Source organism: Chiloscyllium punctatum, chromosome 3, assembly GCF_047496795.1.
Source record: "Chiloscyllium punctatum isolate Juve2018m chromosome 3, sChiPun1.3, whole genome shotgun sequence".
NCBI lineage: Eukaryota > Metazoa > Chordata > Chondrichthyes > Orectolobiformes > Hemiscylliidae > Chiloscyllium > Chiloscyllium punctatum.
In genome coordinates this window covers 62719946-62739674 of record NC_092741.1, presented here as the reverse complement: position 1 = coordinate 62739674, position 19729 = coordinate 62719946, and the positions used below count along the sequence as shown (strand labels likewise).

The 19729-nt window shown below is 43.0% G+C and overlaps 1 protein-coding gene across 2 annotated transcripts in view; it reads right to left on the bottom strand.

Moving 5' to 3' along the window:
* LOC140459793 (uncharacterized) overlaps nucleotides 1-19729 on the bottom strand; it is a 70686-nt gene that overhangs the window by 46058 nt on the left and 4899 nt on the right. For both annotated transcript variants that reach the window (XM_072554318.1, XM_072554324.1), the window contains exons 4-7: nucleotides 18950-19069; nucleotides 17455-17574; nucleotides 12240-12362; nucleotides 10487-10569 (exon numbers count right to left, since the gene is read on the bottom strand). In XM_072554318.1, the coding sequence (XP_072410419.1) occupies nucleotides 10487-10569; nucleotides 12240-12362; nucleotides 17455-17574; nucleotides 18950-19069 (446 nt within the window). The remainder of the gene's footprint in view (nucleotides 1-10486; nucleotides 10570-12239; nucleotides 12363-17454; nucleotides 17575-18949; nucleotides 19070-19729) is intronic.

Here is a 19729-nt window from a genome sequence, read left to right as displayed (position 1 = left end):
TTCTTAAAAGAATCTAGGGATTGATAATAAATATAAACGTCTCCAACATTAACCAACCTCTGGCACCTTTTTTAAATAGAAAGGTTAATAGTTTTGGACTTGATCTAAAGCCTTTCTAGCTGCTTGCTTAAACCTGAACCAAACAGTTCCTGGTGCCCTGAATTGTGAGGTTTGTGCTGGGAGGGACAAACATACAAACAAGGAGCGGGAGTAGACCATGCAGCCCTTAGCCTGTTCCTACCTTTGAACAGATCATGGTTGATGTGATTTGTCTACATTCCCAAAGCAGGAGATTCAATAACAATTCTCAAATGAGAAGAACTTTCATTCAACCAGTCTATTTGATTGGCTCCACCCCATCATGTGTGCTATCTAAAAAGTGCACTGTGGTACTTCAGCAATGTTCTTTTCAAAGCATCTTCCAATCCCGTGACCTCTACTGTCTAGATGGACAAGGAAAGCAAATGCATGGGAGCTCCACCACCTGCAAGGTTTTCTGAAAGTCACATAACATCCCGACTTGGAGCGCTCTTGACTTTCCTTCTGTAAGTCCCTAAGATATCGGAACAGAATTAGGCCATTCAGCCAATTGAATCTGCTCCACCATTTGATTATGGCTGATACGTTTCTCACACCCATTCTCCTGTCTTCTTCCTGTTACCCTGGATTCCCTTACCAATCAAGAACCAATGTATCCTGTCTTAATTACTCTGAACAGTTTGGCCTCTACAGCTTTCTGTAGCATTGAGTTACAAAAATTAACCCCCCCACCCACTGCGCTGGCTGAAGAAATTCTCCCTCATCTCAGTTTTAACAGGTCATTCCTTCCCTCTCAGGCTCTCCCCTTGGGTCCTCATCTCTCCTACTACTGGAAACATCTTCTCCATGTCGACTCTATCCCGGCCTCTCAGTATCCTGTAAGTTTCCATGAGATCTCCCTCATCTTTCTAAATTCCATCAAGTATAAATACAGAATCCTCAACTGCCCCTCATATGCCAACCCTTCATTCCCTGGATCATTCTTGTAAATCTGCTCTGAATACTCTCCAGTGCCAGAACATCCTTCCATAGATATGGGGCTCAAACCAGAGCCTTAGAGTCCCCAAGGGATCTTTCTGCATCTGGCAGAGATTTTCCTCACTGACCTACCTCATCTACTGTGTCCATTGCTCTCGATGTGGCCTCCTCTACAGCGGGAAGACAGGATCCCAACTCAAGGAATGTGTCAGGGAACATCTCTGGGACACGCATCAAACAACCCCACCGCCCTGTGGCCGATCATTTCAATTTCCATCCCCCCCACCTTCCCCCCAGGACATGCAAGTACTGGGCCACCTCCACCACCAAATCCAAGGCACTCGATAACTGGAGGAAGAATGCCTCATCTTCTACCTTGGACCCTTCAACCAGACAGCCCTTCACCAGTTTCTTCATCTTCCCAACTCCCACCTCAACCCTCCAACCTGACACCGCCCTCTAGACCTGTCCATCTTCTTGGTAAAAACAATGACTGCAGATGCTGGAAACCAGATTCTGGATTAGTGGTGCTGGAAGAGCACAGCAGTTCAGGCGGCATCTAAGTAGCTTCGAAATCGATGTTTCGGACAAAAGCCCTTCATCAGGAATAAAGGCAGTGAGCGTGAAGCGTGGAGAGATAAGCTAGAGGAGGGTGGGGGTGGGGAGAAAGTAGCATAGAGTACAATGGGTGAGTGGGGGAGGGGATGAAGGTGATAGGTCAGGGAGGAGAGGGTGGAGTGGATAGGTGGAAAAGAAGATAGGCAGGTAGGACAAGTCCAGACAAGTCATGGGGACAGTGATGAGCTGGAAGTTTAGAACTAGGGTGAGGTGGGGAAGGGGAAATGAGGAAACTGTTGAAGTCCACATTGATGCCCTGGGGTTGAAGTGTTCCGAAGCGGAAGATGAGGCATTCTTCCTCCAGGCGTCTGGTGGTGAAGGAGGCCCAGGACGTCCATGTCCTCGGCAGAGTGGGAGGGGGAGTTGAAATGTTGGGCCACGGGGCGGTGTGGTTGATTGGTGCGGGTGTCCCGGAGATGTTCCCTAAAGCACTCTGCTAGGAGGCGCCCAGTCTCCCCAATGGAGAGGAGACCGCATTGGGAGCAACAGATACAATAAATGATATTAGTGGATGTGCAAGTAAAACTTTGATGGATGTGGAAGGCTCCTTTAGAGCCTTGGATAGAGGTGAGGGAGGAGGTGTGGGCGCAGGTTTTACAGTTCCTGCGGTGGCAGGTGAAAGTGCCAGGATTGGAGGGTGGGTTGTAGGGGGGCGTGGACCTGACCAGGTAGTCACGGAGGGAACGGTCTTTGCGGAAGGCGGCAAGGGGTGGGGAGGGAAATATATCCCTGGTGGTGGGGTCTGTTTGGAGGTGGCGGAAATGTTGGCGGATGATTTTGTTTATGCGAAGGTTGGTAGGGTGGAAGGTGAGCAGCAGGGGCGTTCTGTCCTTGTTACGGTTGGAGGGGTGGGGTCTGGCTGTCAATCCTCTTTCCCACCTATCCGCTGCACCCTCCCCACCGACCTATCACAATTACCCACGCACCTGCATCCACCTAACTTCTCCCCACCCCCACCCCCACCCTTCTATTTATCTCTCACACCCCTGCCTGTCCACATTCCTGATGAAGGGCTTATGCCCGAAACATCGACTCTCCTGCTCCTCGGACTCTGTCTGACCTGCTGTGCTTTTCCAGCACTACCCTTTTTGACACTTAAAGAGCCTCAGCAGTACATCTCTGGTCTAGTATTCAAACCCTCTTGAAATGAATGCTAACATTGCATTTGCCATCCCAACTTCCAAATGAATCTGCATGTTAACCTTAAGAGAATCCTGAATTAGGATTTCTAAGTCCCTTTGAATATAAGATTTCTGAAGCCTTTCCTAGTGTAGCAAATAGTTTGCACCTCTATTCTTCCCACCCACGTACATAACCTCACAATTTCCCCCACTGTCTTCCATCTGCCAGTTCTCTGCCCATTCTCCTAGCCTGTTCAAGTCCCTCTTCAGCCTTCCCGTATCCTCAACGTTACCTATCCCTCCAGCTATCTTTGTGCCATTTGCAAACTTGGCAGCAATGCCTTCAGTTCCTTCGTCATTGTGGTCCCAAAATTCACCCAGCAGAACTCCACTAATCACAGACTGTCATCCTGAAAAAAACCCCTTTATCCTTACTCTCTGTCTTCTGGCAGTCTGCTAATCCTCTATCCATACCAGCACCTTGCCTCTAACACCATGGACTCTTCTCTTATTTGGCAGCCTCCTGTGCTGCATCTTGTCAAAGGCTTTCTTGAAATCGTCCTGTCCTTTCGATAAGACATATATCCTTGGATATTTTGTTCCCAACCCTGATCTCCTTGCAGCCATGTCTCTGTGATACCCACAATCATGCCTGCTAATTCCCATATTCACTAGATACACACACACAAAAAAAAAAACCCACACTCCCTCTTAACCCCATCCCCAGGCCTAGTTATGAGATTTGCCAGGATGAATTCACCAGGAGTAGATTTCTAACCCCTCCCCCTCCCCCATCCATCTTGTATCAGAGAGACCTTAGAATCAAAGATGGATGCAGCTGATGTAGCAGCTTCAATAACATATTAACCTGAAGAGGAGGAACTTCTCCTGAGATACTCGGGCGCAAGAGACATACTACAGTCCAGTACACGCCACCCTCGTATGAGTCAGAATTGGAGGAACCAGGCCTGGGGCGAAAACATTCCAGGAGAAGTGACAGGAAAAAAGAAGGCCTAATTGGAATGATGTTGGACAGATGGATCACATTGAGTATGAGATCATTGATTGGGGCTGTTAACTATGTCCAATCAGGGAGACCCAGCTGATAGAGATGAACAGGAGTCTCTTTCCTGATGGAGGAAATATAAAGTTCTTGCACAATGGTTTTTTTTTAACTGAGTCAGTACACACACACAACCACAGGTGATGTGGGAAAAAAAAATATAAACAGGTGTCTCAGAGAGTCTTCTCACTCAAGGGACTGTCTCTAAACTGGCTGGTCAGAGTCCATGTACGTTGAACGTGTAAATAAAGGTTGACCTGGTGATGGGATACCAGCTTATGTGCAGTTATTTCACAACCCCATGGGCAGAATGCACCCTCCCTCAAGTGTCATGGTGAGTAAGAAAAAAATGGGTTCAGGTTAGAGAATGAACAAAATCAGATTCTCACATTGAGAAACATTTTCCCTACGAGTCTTAAATGGCAATTTGGAATCTTGCCCTTGAGTGGCAGCCTCCTAATTTTCATACATTTACATCACATTAAAACTTAATTCACCCTGTTTACGTTCTACTCTCCAATCTCCTCTCTCCTGCATTTGACGGCACACATTCCTGACAGGTAAAACAATGGGTACCTCTTGGCTGCAGCTCATGATTGCTTGTCCCAGCATCATGCTACTGCTTCTTCAGAACAATGTTCCTGCCTGGCCACCATACTCCTCAAACCTTTATCAATGCAACTCTGTGTCAAAAAAATCAACCCACATCATTACTACATTACCAGCTTGCACTCAGACCAACTCAGACACCACTTCAGGCTTTCACTACTTTACTTTTGAGCTGGCACACACCTGTGGCTTGTGTGTTTTTCCAGGTCGTGCATCTATGCAGGATGCTTTTGTGCTGATGTGGAGACATGCATGTTATCACACTTAGCTTTTTTTTAAGCACTTATTAAATTTACTTGGTTACTGAATTTACTTGGAGGCTGCCTGCTCTGTGTGCTACATAATACACACTGATTTCAGCACTGACTGACAAGCCTCATGTGGTCACATTGCTTTCTTAGCGGAAAAGATCTTTAGTGCTCAGTTACAGACTATTACAGAGGCATCCTGGATGCAGATGAAATGGGGGACACAGCAATCTTCCGAAGGTGATAATGAGGCTGTGGATCAGGATATTGATTCAGAGGACTGTCCAAGAGAGCATAACGTAGCCATGAATTGCAGGAACCAAGACACCACAGACAATTTTATTACAACCTGCTCCCAAGATGAATGAGTTAGGTTTAGATTTTGTTTAATTGTTTGTGATTCTGTTGCTATTCTGATAAACAGCCGCTGTTCAGTACAAAGGATATACCAACATTGTTGTTTTTATGGATCTTTGTTATTTTTGTAGTCCTCAACATTTTGAATAAATGTCTTGTTTTCCACGTGATCGTACACATGACATTGTCGGGTTGTCCCATTTTTAAGTATTAATAGCTATCCTGCCCTACATGATTGATTGGGAAAATGCAGCAGTGAGACATTGTAGTGACACAGAATGGTGCTAAAGTTAGATAACTCTTGAGATATCCATTAGGAAATGCCATCTGCGTGTTGTTCAGTGAACTCAATCATGACAGTCAAATGGTTTGCAGAAATCCTGAGGAATCTCCTGTAAATCCTTCCATTATTGGCAATGTTTCAATGAACAAGAGTGTGTATAGACTGTCAAGGCTTATGAAGAGTCTGCTCATTGCTCACATGGAGGTGACTTAATCAGGTCAAACAGTGAAAATTATACTACAGCAGGCATTTTAAGTGCGTGTGGAAATATACTTATAAAAGTGATTTGTTATTCACTATAGTGTAGTGCATGTATCACCTCAGTAACTTTTCATCTTCATCTGCCCCTCAGCCACATTGAAATGCAGTCCTGAGATGGAAGGAGCTTGTTCAGTGGTTGGTTTGGAAGACTCAAGTGGTTGTTTCCTGGTGTCTTTGTGCCCAGACCCTGCTGAAAGCCTCCTACCCAGATACAGGCTAACTCTGCTCAGGTTGTACTGCTGTGGGCTATGGGATTCCAGGCAGGGAGGATCTGGAGGCACTGTACACCATTGGAGTGACCTGAGAAGAAGCTACTGGCGTGCCTGTGGGTGCATGATGGCACCATCCTGTCTCCCTGGAGTGGGGTCAAGGTCAGTTATCCATTCCTGCTGAAGGGCTTATGCCCAAAATGCTGACTCGCCTGCTCCTGCTGCCTGACCTGTTGCGCTTTTCCAGCGCCACACTTTTTGACTCTGATTTCCAGCATCTGCAGTCCTACCGTTCTCCTAGTCTATACGGGCAGCCAGGCACACACATGTTGGAGCCAGCACAGTAATGTTAAAGGGGGTGTGGGCTCCTTCATCTTTCATTCCAGCTTACCAATAGCCTCTGGAAAACCTGCCTGATTTTCCTGGGCATTTTGACAAAGTCATTAATGGCTAGGAACAGGGGCATGCTCTCTGACTGGTGTTTAGCAGGTGCCTGGTCTCCAATAGTTCTCAGACTACCTTAGTCTTTTGGTCATTTGTCCCTCCACTGGCTGTGGAGGCAGGTCAGTGATCAGCTCACCAGATTTTGCTCTGAGTCTAATGTCAATAGAATACCCACTGAGGTGCAAGTTTCTGAGCTGACTGAGGCTGCCATTGACCACCCTGTTAGTGTATCCTCAGAGTGTTCAGTGCTTCCCTCCTTAGAGGTAAAGGTGATACCTGAAGGCACTGCTTCTTAGTGCTTACGAAGGAGAAGTGAGGGAATTAAATTGCAGAAGATGGATAAAACTGAACAGACAATAATAAGTTTTCACTTGTGATAATGGGAGAGCAGCACAGCATGCTGCAGTGAAGTTTAGTGAGTTGTTGCCCACTGATGTCTCCCCACCCCCACATGGTGTTCCTCTTCCTTGGTTAAATCCAGAATTTTCTCCTCATTGAGGAGCCTCATATCTGTCACCACACACCCTTGCACCTCCCCCTCCCACCAAAATTCTTTGCCCAGTTTGTGGGCTGGCTTATCCTGCAGTGCAACAGAAGGTGGGACTGAGTATGATGGAAGAGGATTCAAAAGCAGTTAGCGATCATGTATGAGCCAGAGAAGTGAGTGAGGGAGTCACACAGAGGACAAGGGGGTTAGTAGCTTTGGAGGATGAGATGAGTGATACCTAATGTGGATATGACGCATGCAATACTGAGGGTTGATGAGACAGGTATGCAGTGGCAGTATTAGAATGAGTGATAGCTGTGTGTGCGAAGTAGCAAGCAGAAAGTGATGGGACTTACCACTGTGGAGCACAGGAGATAAATTATTTTCTCTCCACAGAGTGGGTATCCCCTCTATCGCGGAACACAGCAGTGCCTCAGGCTGCAATTTCTATCCCATCTGGCAGGGTCTGTTGATGCTTTCTTTTGGCAGTCCACAAAATAAAAGTCTGTGCAACATCTGCACTGCTCTGTCTATCTGCACCTCCAGATCCCCTGCCTTGGAAGCAGGGAACTAGGTTGCCTTTCCCCTGCAACATTTTCTGTGACATGGTAGTTGTTGTTTCTGGCTTGCAGAGACTATAGTGGAGTTCAGCTGGGCTTTTAATGTGGAACCAAAGGTGTGTAAGGCAAAAGGTCCCTTCAGCAGCAAGCTCCTCCACCTCACTTGTCAGCAATTCTCTCAGAATCACAGCCCAACAACACAATTGCATAATTAATGCGGTGGAAGATGGAAAATAACGTGAGAAAATTCTCTCTGGACCATGGAATTCACTTGCCACCAAATCGTAATTGTAAACGGGAAACATCCACCAAATATGTTCTCTCTCCTGAAAATGTTTTACCTACACCTCTGAAATACATTCATTTTCAGCCTCTGCCTCAGTCCAACTGCAGCAAAATGCAGCAATACCTTTGCTATCCAATTCTTGACTCTTTGATTCCTCTCCTGATTGGACTATATCTGGCAATGCTTCAATTTTAAAATGCTCATTCTCGAATTCACAGATTCCTCAGAATGGAATAGAGACAGCAAAGGGAACCAAGGATACTGATACAAAACTCCAAGAAAAGTTGCGAGATAAATAAACACAGCCCCAGATCTCATTTTATAGATGGATAGAATCTTAATTAGGCCACAGATTAAGTACCGAGTATTGTTCCTGTCTCTGTATTGTGAAAAGGAGAAAGTGTAAAATGGTTTATTCCAGGAAAGACAAAAGCTATATTTAAAAGGAAGTTAGGTAAACACATAAGGGAGCAAAGAATGGAAGGCTATGTTTGTGGGGCTAAATTAAAGAAAAGGCTTCTGTGCTGCATAAATACTGATATGGAACTGATGGACCAAAGACCTTTAACTGTGCTATAAATGCAATGTAATAATGCAAAACTTTGCCAGTGTTGTTTCTTCATTCATATCTGTCTCCTGAGATTCATTGTACCCTAGTTCGCCATTCTTAAACAAATTGTACTACTCCTTCAAAAGATCCTGCACAAGGATGTTTATATCCCCGTTTGCTTCAAATTACTAACAAGCTTTATTTTGTCCAATATGCTCATTCCATCATAGCTGGATTAAATTTATTTCTGTGTTTTGTGCCAACATGAAACTTGCTTCTTGAGTGTGAAATTGAGCTTCATTAAAGATGTGGCACATTTCAGTTGCTGTGAAAGGATATGTTTCCTTGAACACAACATCAGGAAATAATAATGTAGTCCTGTGATGACACATTATTCATAGCAGTTTAGAGATAATGAATACAAATTTCCAGTAAAGAGAACTTTATGGACTGTATGGTTTAGAACAGCTTGGTCCAAAAGGTGCCTGAGGAAAATATTGTGGCCTGCAGAGGGGCCCTGCCATCCAATGACATGGTTTGCCAAAACTGGGGTGTCATGTGACAGACTCACCTAGGAGATAGTCTTCCAATCCGAGGCCACTTCTCTTCAGAGATTACTGCTGAAAGATTCAACTCACTGAGCAGCAAACAGCAAAGAGAAAAATGGCTTCTGATTGGAGGAGTAGTGAATGCTGTGAATGTCCCTACATTCACTCAGCCTGAGGCCTCAATGATAGGAAAGGCAGTAACAATGCTAGACTGGACTGAGCTGGTTCAGGCAGCACAAAAGGACAAGATGCTTGATGTGTAAGCAAGTGGGCCCAGGTATCTCAGTCTGAAAGACAATACCCTTCTAAAACCCACTTTCATATGACAGGTTGTGCACCACTAGAAATGTACACAATAGCTGTCAACTCCGTAGCTAGATGTCAGTCCCCAACCCCTTTCCTGGTGACTGGGACTTGGAGTTGATTCTCACAGTTTGTGGAAGCTCTCAATGAGAGCTATTGCTGTCTTAAATAACTGATTAAATTAAGTGAATAACAAACAGTAAATAATGGTCAAAATATAACATTTCAAGATCAGGATGAGTCACATTATATCTCTGATTCAAACCTGCATGACTTATATGATTGTGAACTTCTCAAAGAATTACTAATTACAACTTGATCTCTAGTTCACTCTTTTACTGGTGCAGATATACTGGAGTTTTATACTTCAATAATTATGACACCTGGTGTTACTCCCAGAGATTTGATTTAGAATTCACAATGTGGGTGTTGGGTAGAAAACCATTAGCAGAGCTTTGAATCTAAGAAATGCGGGCAAACATGTTTAAAACTCCACACCTGTCAGATACCATCTGAGAAATAGCAGGTGATAGAGAAGCAGAACATTGCTCAGTTTGATACTGAGTGACCTGTCAATCATGTTTCATTTGTATGGATTTTTATTTGAAGTAGTTTTATAAAACCTGATGTCTTTCCAGGCCATTTCAAAGAACATTTAAGTCAGCCACATTGCTGTGGGTTAGAAGTCACATATGGACAAGACCATGTAAACACAGCAGATTTCTTTCCCTAAACAATATTAGTCAACTCTGTGGGTTTTAACAAAAATCTAAAAACTTTAAGATTACTGTCAATTACTGATTGTTGCTTCTTATTCCAAGTTGATTTAGTTAACCGAGTTCAACTTCACATTGTGGGATTTGAATCCATAAAATGTGCCCAGTAACATAAAAGCATGCACTCTACCAACATTACTCAGCCACCTAATTACATCTGAAGTCTCTACATAAATGAGAACTTAGATTTCAGCAATCACATTGGAGCCATATTTTTACCCATAGACTTCAACATCACTTCTAAAATTATTCGAAGATTTCCCAAAAGACACCACTAAATACAGTCCACAACAACAACATAAATGCAAAACTGTTTGTCATGAGTGATGACAGACATACATCAGTGAAGCAATTTGGATATTGGCAGCCTGCAGAAACCTCTATTTGGAAGAGAAAATCCCCACTCAAATACTCACTGGTTAGATTCCCTACAGGGTAGAAACAGACCCTTCGGCCCAACAAATCCACACTAACCTTCCACACCACCCACACTCATTTACCCCTGACTAATGCATCTAATACTATGGGCAATTTAGCATGGCCAATTCACCTGACCTGCACAGCTATTGGAGTTGGGGGTGTTAGTAGCAACCTATTTTGAAGAGTTCCTTTAACGAACTGGTCCTTCACAATGAATGCTGGATTAAAGAGTGGATATTCACACAATTTTTCATTTCCTTATAATGCATCACTCTGCCAGTCTCTTATAAATGATAGTAAATGAGAGAGCATTGTTAACTGTTTACCTGAACTTCGGAGTCAGGAGATTGTAGCTGTAAGATTAGTACAGGCAGAGCTCCCTCCTTACATAGCAAATGTTGAGTATTTTCTTGAAAAGAAAATTTTGAAATATTTGTGAGTTGTTACTAGTAAAGAACCTGTCTGCAGGTTGAAGCCAACTACTTAGAACTTCAATGTCCTGACTGACTCTAAACTGAGGTTCAAATGTCGTATCCTTTGCGTCAAAAAAGACTGTTATTGCAACCTATTAAGCCATTGTGGCAGACCTTCACTAATGTGTTAAATTTAAAATTTTCATCAAATTTTAATTCCTTAACCGACAGTATTGTGGATGCACCTCTGCCAAATGGACAGCACTGGTTCAAGTAGACAGCTCACCATCACGTTGTTACAAATATGTAGGGCTGAAAATGTGTTGCTGGAAAAGCGCAGCAGGTCAGGCAGCATCCAAGGAACAGGAGAATCGACGTTTCGGGCATTAGCCCTTCTTCGGGAATCTTATGTCCGAAACGTCGATTCTTCTGTTCCTAGGATGCTGCCTGACCTGCTGCGCTTTTCCAGCAACACAATTTCAGCTCTGATCTCTAACATCTGCAGTCCTCACTTTCTCCATAAATATGTAGGGGTACTGTTCCTTTAAGAGAGTTGAAAAACCAGCAAGGGCTTAGAGAAACAGAGTCTGGAACAAAGTAACAATGTAATATTTTGGTCGAAACAGCTAAGAGCTGTGTTGCTGGGATACAAAAACAAATTTGAATTTGGCCAACCAGTTTAAATTATGCCCCAAGTTACCAAAATCCAATTCGAATTTGAAAAAATAACATTTTGACAACACTAAATCAATGAAATGATCCGATGTTTGGGGTATAAATATCAGACATTTTGAACAGTCACCCAGAGTGGCAAAGAGCAGCTAGCATCAACAACTAGAGAGACTGCTTGCAGAAACATCTGCTCTCTTAAAAGGTACCTTTATCTATCAAAGACCTGTGAAGCAGAATCCCTAACAAGAAAAGAAGACAGAGGAAAATCTACAGAGGACACTCTACAAAGCTGACTGGTTTTGAAAGTGCTTTTTCTTTGTAAATTGTAATCGGGATTTTTATTGGACCAGTATTGTAGAGGGGAAGGTAAAAGATAGGTTCAGAGAAAAGTGTTGTAAATAGTTGTTAGTTAATTATTCTCTGTTGGTCATTTAAAAAGTTGTTAATTTTTACTTTAAATAGTGACTTTTGAGATAGTTTTTTCCCTCTTGAATTTTAACACATTACAGCACGGGGTGAATCCTTTCTGTGTTGCTGGTTTAAATTAGCAGGAAGGTTTACCCTGTGTCATAACAACATTCTCAAGGACAGTTAGAAAGAGCAAAGGCCACATCAATCAATGAATTTTTAAGAATGGCTTCTGTTATGAGAAAACTCTGTATGTCTTCAATTCATGTTTCTTGTGCATCCCTCACTCCTTTTACACTACTGGTGGCTGTGCTTTCTGTGCTAGAAGAATTACATAAATGTGAATTAATACTGTTTATTAAATAAATGACACAAAAGTAAAACAGAAAGGCAGTTAGTACTATGATCTGCATGCTGAAGAGTTTGTTTCTATTTCAGTTTATGGAACAAGATTAAGTGTGTAGGCTATTTCTATCTATTAAGTCCAACTCTGCAATATGTATACACATTTAAATGGAAGACACACTACATAGAACAGTAAATGACATGATTTTCCAATACTTAAGCCAAACTTGCTGCAATTTACCTGATCTTGTAAGGTTAAGGATGGCACCTGCTGCATTTTGCTGCACTCTGGGATCATATGACTTTGCAAGACCCAAAAGAGGTTTAATTGCCCCTTCAGAAGCAATGGCATTTCTGTTTAAAACTGAAGGGTAAATAGTAAAGAAGATCAACAGTCAGTAAACAGGAGCTAGTTAACATGATTTTAAAAAGTTAACACTATTGCACATGGTATTAACAGAATTCAAGAGGAGTCTCAACATACAAACTGAATGATGTTTTAGCATTTAGAGGAATTAACTTATTTATTGGTCAGAGTCCTGAATGATATGGAGCTTGTATACAAGCCAACGATCAGCATTTCAAAGAGATATAACATTTCAACTTATGCATCGGTTTGTTATCATTCACACACACAAAAAAAAACTTACTGAAGAATTAAACAGAGTAACAGGTTACTCTAGTCTGCTAAGGCATCCAGGACAGAGCCAGGCGTGGTAATGGACAATGTTTTGTCTTCCTATCAGTTGTAACTAGGTGTGCTCTTTATTGGAATCTGTGCACAAATCATTCCAATGGCAGAATCTTCTGAGAATGGCAAAGCTTTGAATAGGGTGGAGTGGGTGGGAGTGGGGGGAATGTGAATGAATCTTAATAGGGCAGAAGGACAAATGTCACATTCCCACGGTTATTAAGTTCTCAGAATCTTTCAGGCAGATCAGGTTTCCCGATCACAATTGGTGAGAGTCTCTTCTGCATTAATTTGCATGTCTTGAATATTATTATCAAGTGGCCTGTTGGAGTTACCCTCTGGTTACAAACTCATTGTACTAGAGACATATACCCGGTGAAATCCATATCTTTCTCCAACTCCAGCAAGTTCAAACATCTTTACTAACATGGCTTCTTCAGACAAAAAAACCTGATTATTTGCACATACAGTCACAACGTTAGGGCTGAAGCCATTCCATATTCATTGGTTCTTAAGAAGTCTCATTTATACATGGTCTGCCATCTTTAGGAGAACTGTCTCACAGACCTGTAAAGGAACAGTTGGACTTTGTCCGTTAGGTATGATTCTGTAAGTATGACTATGTCCCAGACAATACCATCACTAATCCTATTCCACTGGAATAGATCCACTATAGACGGCAGCATAGTAATATACAGTGAGGAAGGATTTGCCCTGGGAGTCCTCAACATTGATTTCAGATCCCATGAGGTCTCAAGTATCAGATCAAACATGGGCAAGGAAACCTCTTGCTGATTACCATCTAGCATTCCCCTTTGGCTGATGGATCAGTTCTCCTCCATTACTCATGCCACTTACAAGATGCATTGAGGGTGGCAAGGCCAAAAGGTGTACTGCGGAAGAGGGAATTCAATGGCCATCACTGGCAGCAGTACTATTAGTTGAGCTGATCAAGTCTGTCTTCTCACTGAGAATATTGTTTATTGGATGGCACCAACACTGTCCAAAATGGGACAGACTTCAAATAAATAAGCACCTCAGGTCTGAGCATCCATGAGGCACCATGGGTCATCAGTAGTAACAGAACTGTACTCCAGCACAATCTGAAGCCTCATGACCCAGCATATCCCCTTGTGACTATTAATAGCAAGGCAGGGGATTGACCCTAGTTCAATGAACTTTGTAAGAAAGCATGCCAGGAGCAGAACAGGCACACTTAAAATGAGTATCAACCTGATCAAGCTATAAAACAGGGCTCCACAAATATCCCTATCCTCAATAATGCAGAAGCCTGGTGCATCAGTGCAAAACATAAGGCTGAAGCATTTGCAACAATCTTCAGCCAGAAGGGCTGAGTGCTAATCAATATCAGTTTCTGCCATTGGTCTCAAGCATCACAGATGCTAGTCTTCAACAAATTTGACTCACTCCATGTGATATCAAGAAATGATTGCAGGCATTACATACTGAAAAGGCTATCAACTCTTGACAATATTCAGCAATTGTACAAAAAACTTGTGCTCCAGACATACTACATCCCAAGGCAAACCATTCCAATATAGCTTCAACACTGGTACCTACATGACAACGTGAAAAATTGTGTGTATATACATAAAAACAAGACAAAATTACTGCCACAGTCTATTTTTTACCATCAGTAATGAAAGGGGTCACCAACAGTGCTACAAAGTGTCATTTGCTTAACAATACTCTGCCCTTTGACATTCAGTCTGGGGTCTGGGTTCCACCAGGGCCACTTGGTTTTGACCTCACTACAACCTTGGTTCAAGCACAGACCAAACCACTGAACTCAAGAGGGGAGTCAAGCGTGACTGTCTTTGGCATCAAGGTCACATTTGACTGAAAATGTTAGTAAGTTGCCCTGTAATTGCTAAAATAAACAGGTTAAGTGGACAACTCTCTACTGTTTAGAGTCCTACCTAGAAACATGGAAAATGGTTATGGTTGCTGGTCATCTCAGCTCCAGGATATCTCTCAGAAGCTTCTCAGGATAGTATCTCAGGTGCAATAATCTTCATCAGTGACCTTCCCTCCATCATAAGGTCAGAAGTGGTGATGTGCAATCATCAATGAACAATCATACTCCTCAGATATTGAAGCAGCCCATTTTCAAATACATCAACACCTGGGCAATATCTTGGATGACAAGTGAAAACTAACATTCATACCACACAAGTGCCAGTAATTACCATCTACAACAAAAGTGAATCCAACCATTGCCCCTTGACATTCAATGGCTTTACCATGATTGAATCTCCTACTGTTAACATCCTTGGGGCTACCATTGAGCAGAAATTCAAATGGACTCACCATATAAACACAGTGGCTACACAGCAGGACAGAAGCTAAGAATCCTTTAGTGTTACTCATCTCCTGACTCTCAAATCCACCCTCTACATGGCAGTCAGGAATGTGATGGAATACTCCCCACTTGTCTGTAGCTCCAAAAACACTCAAGAAACTTGACACTATCCAAGCTAAACCAGCACCACATCCACAAGCATCCATTCCTTCCACCATTGATGCATGTAGCAGTGTGTACTATCTACAAAAATATTGCAGAAATTTATCAAGGCTCCATAAGACAGCACCACAACCACTAACATCGAGAAGGAAAATGGCAGTAGATCCATAGGAGCACCACCACCTACTAGTTCTCTTCTACACCACTTGCCTTCTGGACTTGGGACTACATTGCTGTTCCTTCAGTGGTGCTGGTGCAAACTTTTGGTGTTCCCTAACATCACTGTGGGTGTACCTACACCAAATGTGGCAGTTCAAGAAAGCAGCTCACTGCCATCTTCTCAGGGGCAAGTGGGCAACTGGGATAGGCAACAAATGCTGGTCCAGCCAGTGAAGCCCGCATCCGACGAATGAATAATAAAAAGTCATATCCTTAACCACTTACAGCAGTGATTCCCAAACATTTTCCCACTGTGACCCCAACTGAAAACTGTTGTGACCCCTTGGTAAGTGATGAAAATGGAGAAGACCTTGAAACGTAATAGTGATGTTGGTGGTTGGGGAGAGTGCTGTTGCTTCAGAGTTCACAATCTCAAAATGTCAGCTCATGAACCCAACTGCATTTCCAACACCCAAGCCTTGACTTTCAGAGTTCGAGATGATGCCTTTCCATGTTCATCAGTTTATGAGAAATCTCAACCATCTGCAGTCAGCTATCTTGTCCTTAAATGCTTATAGTGTTAGGGATGAAGTCTCAATGGCCTGCTGGCCTGCCCAAAGCACAGATCCACACAAGCTAATCTCAGCAATCCTGTCTGGATTCATGGCATATAGGGCTCAACTTAAAAAGGGGATTAATAGAAAAAGTGGCTGAAGAGGTGGCCTGGCTTGGTAGAGAGGTAGGAAAATGAAACTTGAAGTTCATGTTTGTCGGCAGCATTTGAAGGATCCTGGTCAATGGAAGGATCAACGGAAGGTGCACAGGGAAGACCACCAGTCATAGGGCCAAGGGAGACACTTAACAATGAGAGATGGTTTTAAAATGTCACTTGAACAGTTACTTAAGGGCTTAATACTCTCACTGTTGGATTGACAAACTGTCCTGCTATCATGTGGCCTTTCTGGAAGCAAAAGCATTGCAGCAGCAAGCTGATGTGGCTACAGGGATGTGGGAGTGGGTACAGGGACATGCGTACAGAGATGTCAGCAGCAGAGTGGGTGAGAGTTGGTGGTGCGTGGGTGTAGGGTGTTGGTGTGGGAATGTGGGTGTAGGGTGTTGGTCTGAGCACTAGTGTCAGTATGGGGGTTTGGGTGTGGGACGGAGTCTGGGTGTGTGTAGGTGTTGGTGATGGTATTGATGTGGGGTGGAGTCTGGGTGTGGGGGGTGTTGATATGGGTATTAGTGTTGTGCGGAGTCTGGCTATGTGGGGGTTCTGGTGAGGGTACGTGAGGCTGTTGGTGAGGGTGTGTGGGGTGTTGGGGTGGTGTGGAGTCTGAGTGCATGGGGATGTTGGTGCAATGTCTAAGTGTGGTACCCTCAAAGACACTCTGTGCCTGATTGAGGTGATGGACAAAGGGCAGAGCATTGCTCGCTGAGAGCTCTTACTTCTGACCCCCTGCCCCCTTCCTCTGCAGTTGCACCCCTGGATATTCTACCCTTCACCCAGATAGATCAGATCGGGTTGCTTCTGGATCCTTGAATTTCATGGTTAGCTTTCTGGCAGGAGCAGGCTCCTATATGGCACTGCTGAGCACAGAAGCTGCTATGGCCTCTAACTGGCTGGCAGCTCCTACTGGACACAATTTGTGGCTCCTCCACTCAAATCCCAATCGAGAGGAAAGCCAATCAGTGTTCTGAGAACTCTCTGATTGACTGGTTAGCAGGAGGTCCAGCAGACCTTCCTTGGAATATGCAGCAAGGAATCTCTCAGTTCACTTTCATGAGGTTCACTCTCATAATGGAAGATTGTCCACGTACAGTAGCAATAAATGTTTGAATTAAAGGAGGAAGGTTTAGGAGAGATGTCAGAGGTAGGTTCTTTACACAGAGTGGTGGGTGCACTGCCAGTAGTGCTAGTAGAATCACATACATTAGGGGTATTTAAACAACTCTTGGATAGGCACAAGAAGATAGTAAAATGAAGGAACGTAGGTTAGTTTGATCTTGGAGTAGGATAAAAGGTTGGCACAACATCGAGGGCCAAGAGATCTGTACTGCGCTGTACTGTTCTACGTTCTTACGAGAGCACAATTTATTAGTTTTCCCATTCTGTATACATACCCGAAGTAGCTAAGGTGGCCACACATGCACAGGAGTTGCACTGTACAGTGGCATCTCCAGAATGAAGCAGCTCCAGTATGGGCTCCAGCAGTCCAACCTGTACCACTGTCTCTTTGTTCACTGTAAAGGAAGGTGACGTAGATCATAAATACAAGTTTCGCCTAAAGTTATATTGGCCTTGTCGAAAGATAAGAAAGCATTCTCTTTTTCAGTAGTGTAAACAAGCCTGAATTCCAGCACCTACATTAAAAAGGTCAGTGCTTATATTTACATGTATACAGCCAAATGTTACAGTGCGACAAAGGTATTAGGTGAATTAGTTAAACACTGAAGCAGGAAATTAATCTAGAAAAAAAACGAGCGCCTCATCTAATTTTTAATTTGAGCTAAAATAAGTGATACTCAACGATATTCAATCTAATTAAAAAGCCAAGCATCTGCTATCATTGTCACTTGGTCTATGATGGATGGGGAGATAACGTAGCTGTTTTCCGTCTTGTTTGTGCCATTAGTACTCCATTTCTGGGGAAAACATGGAAATCCGAGCACAGGATGTCTTAAGGTTGAGTCTGATATGAAAAATGGTCTTGGTTAGAGATCAGACAGAGGTGCTCTGTTGTACTTCAAAAAAGCAATAATGTTTTAAAATTTATGTAAAGTACAAATGACATCATTTATGTGGCTTATGCTTGGATGTTCCAGGTTTTAGTTGGTTCTAAGCCTGGTGCAGGCTGTCATATTTATCTTGTGTTTGGCTTTGTGGTGAACAGGATTGGCTTGTACATGGAAATAAAGATGTTTTCAAAGCTTTTTGTCTTGCACTCATCAAGCCAAAATTGCTAAATTTCAAATGATCACAACAATGTATACCATAGAAGAAAAGGTGTTGATTGGTTAGTAAGTCAGTGTGCCAATCAATCTGTACACTTTTCTCCAGAATATATGATGTTGCAATTGTTTCATATTTGGCATTCTTGCATTTGTTCTGATGAGTGCAAGACAAAAAGCTTTGGCAACGTGTCTTTCTTTCCAACGAAATTTAAAAGTGCACCTTTGAAATTCTGACAAGTTTAAAGAGATTGCAGAAAAACTGTAACAAGCAATTTTTTTGTTAGAATGATAAAACTACTTTGTTTTCTTTATAGTCACAGTGAACCTTAGTACAAAGGATAGTTCCTAATTCTCACCATGCTCAATGGCAGAATGAGGAATTAGACATTTTACTTAGATAAGTTATTTGTGGGAAGAGAGAAAATGGCCAAGACATTTTGAATGCTAACACAAATTCTCTGTAACTGTGATCCATGGTTAATGGCCCCTCTTCACCCTCCTCAGACTCTTCACTCTTTCTACTGCCTTTCACATGATTAAATGTTCCATTCTTCCTGAATATTTTTCCTCAACAACTCATTACAATTATAGAACTCTTTCTTGGTTTTGATTTTTCCTGTTGTACGTTATAATGTTAAGAAGTAAAGACATGTTGCCCACTCACCATTACCCTCCACTAAGAGATTGACCAGTGACAGAGAAGCTTTCCTCTGCACTTCCAGATCATTTGACCGTAACAAGTCATAATATGGCTCCAGGTATTCTTCAGGCAATTCATTCTTCACTGGAAAAAGTAATAGACAAATGAATAATAGTCATCTTTTTTTTATCAGACCAGACTGTTCTGTTTTAAAGGTGGTACTCATTTGTGGATTATTTGGTGAGTAGTGCCTAGCACAAATGGAGGTATGAGGGGCATGAAGACGATTGCAACACATGATGCATATGTGGCTGCCAATGGTTAGTAATGGCAGAAGTGGAATCGGGAGGCTGGTGGAGAACCAAAACAATGCATTGTGATGGATGCCCACTAATTGAGTGACTCCTGGCTCAGAGGTAGGGACACTGGCACTGCACCATAAGAGCTGTCTATGTAGTTATGTTTAAGTGTATCTTTGACGCTGGTGAGATTTGTATCCAGGTCTCCTGGGTTAAAGGTAGCACTGACACTACATCACTAGTGCCCTCCTGAATGCTGCCAGTTATGTTTTGACTAACCTGTTCAGGAAGGCTTTACCTGTTTTGATATACTTCTGAAGCTAATAGATCGAGAATCTGGTCTCTAGCTCAGAGTTAGTGGTGGCAGTGGTTGGGGGATGGAGGTGGTGTCTACCTATTATGATGCACCTCTGGCTCCCAAGGACTTGAACCAGGACTCGAAGCTCAGCTGTGGATCAGCTGTCATGGCTCACATCAACAACCCTGGCTAGATAATGGCTAGATC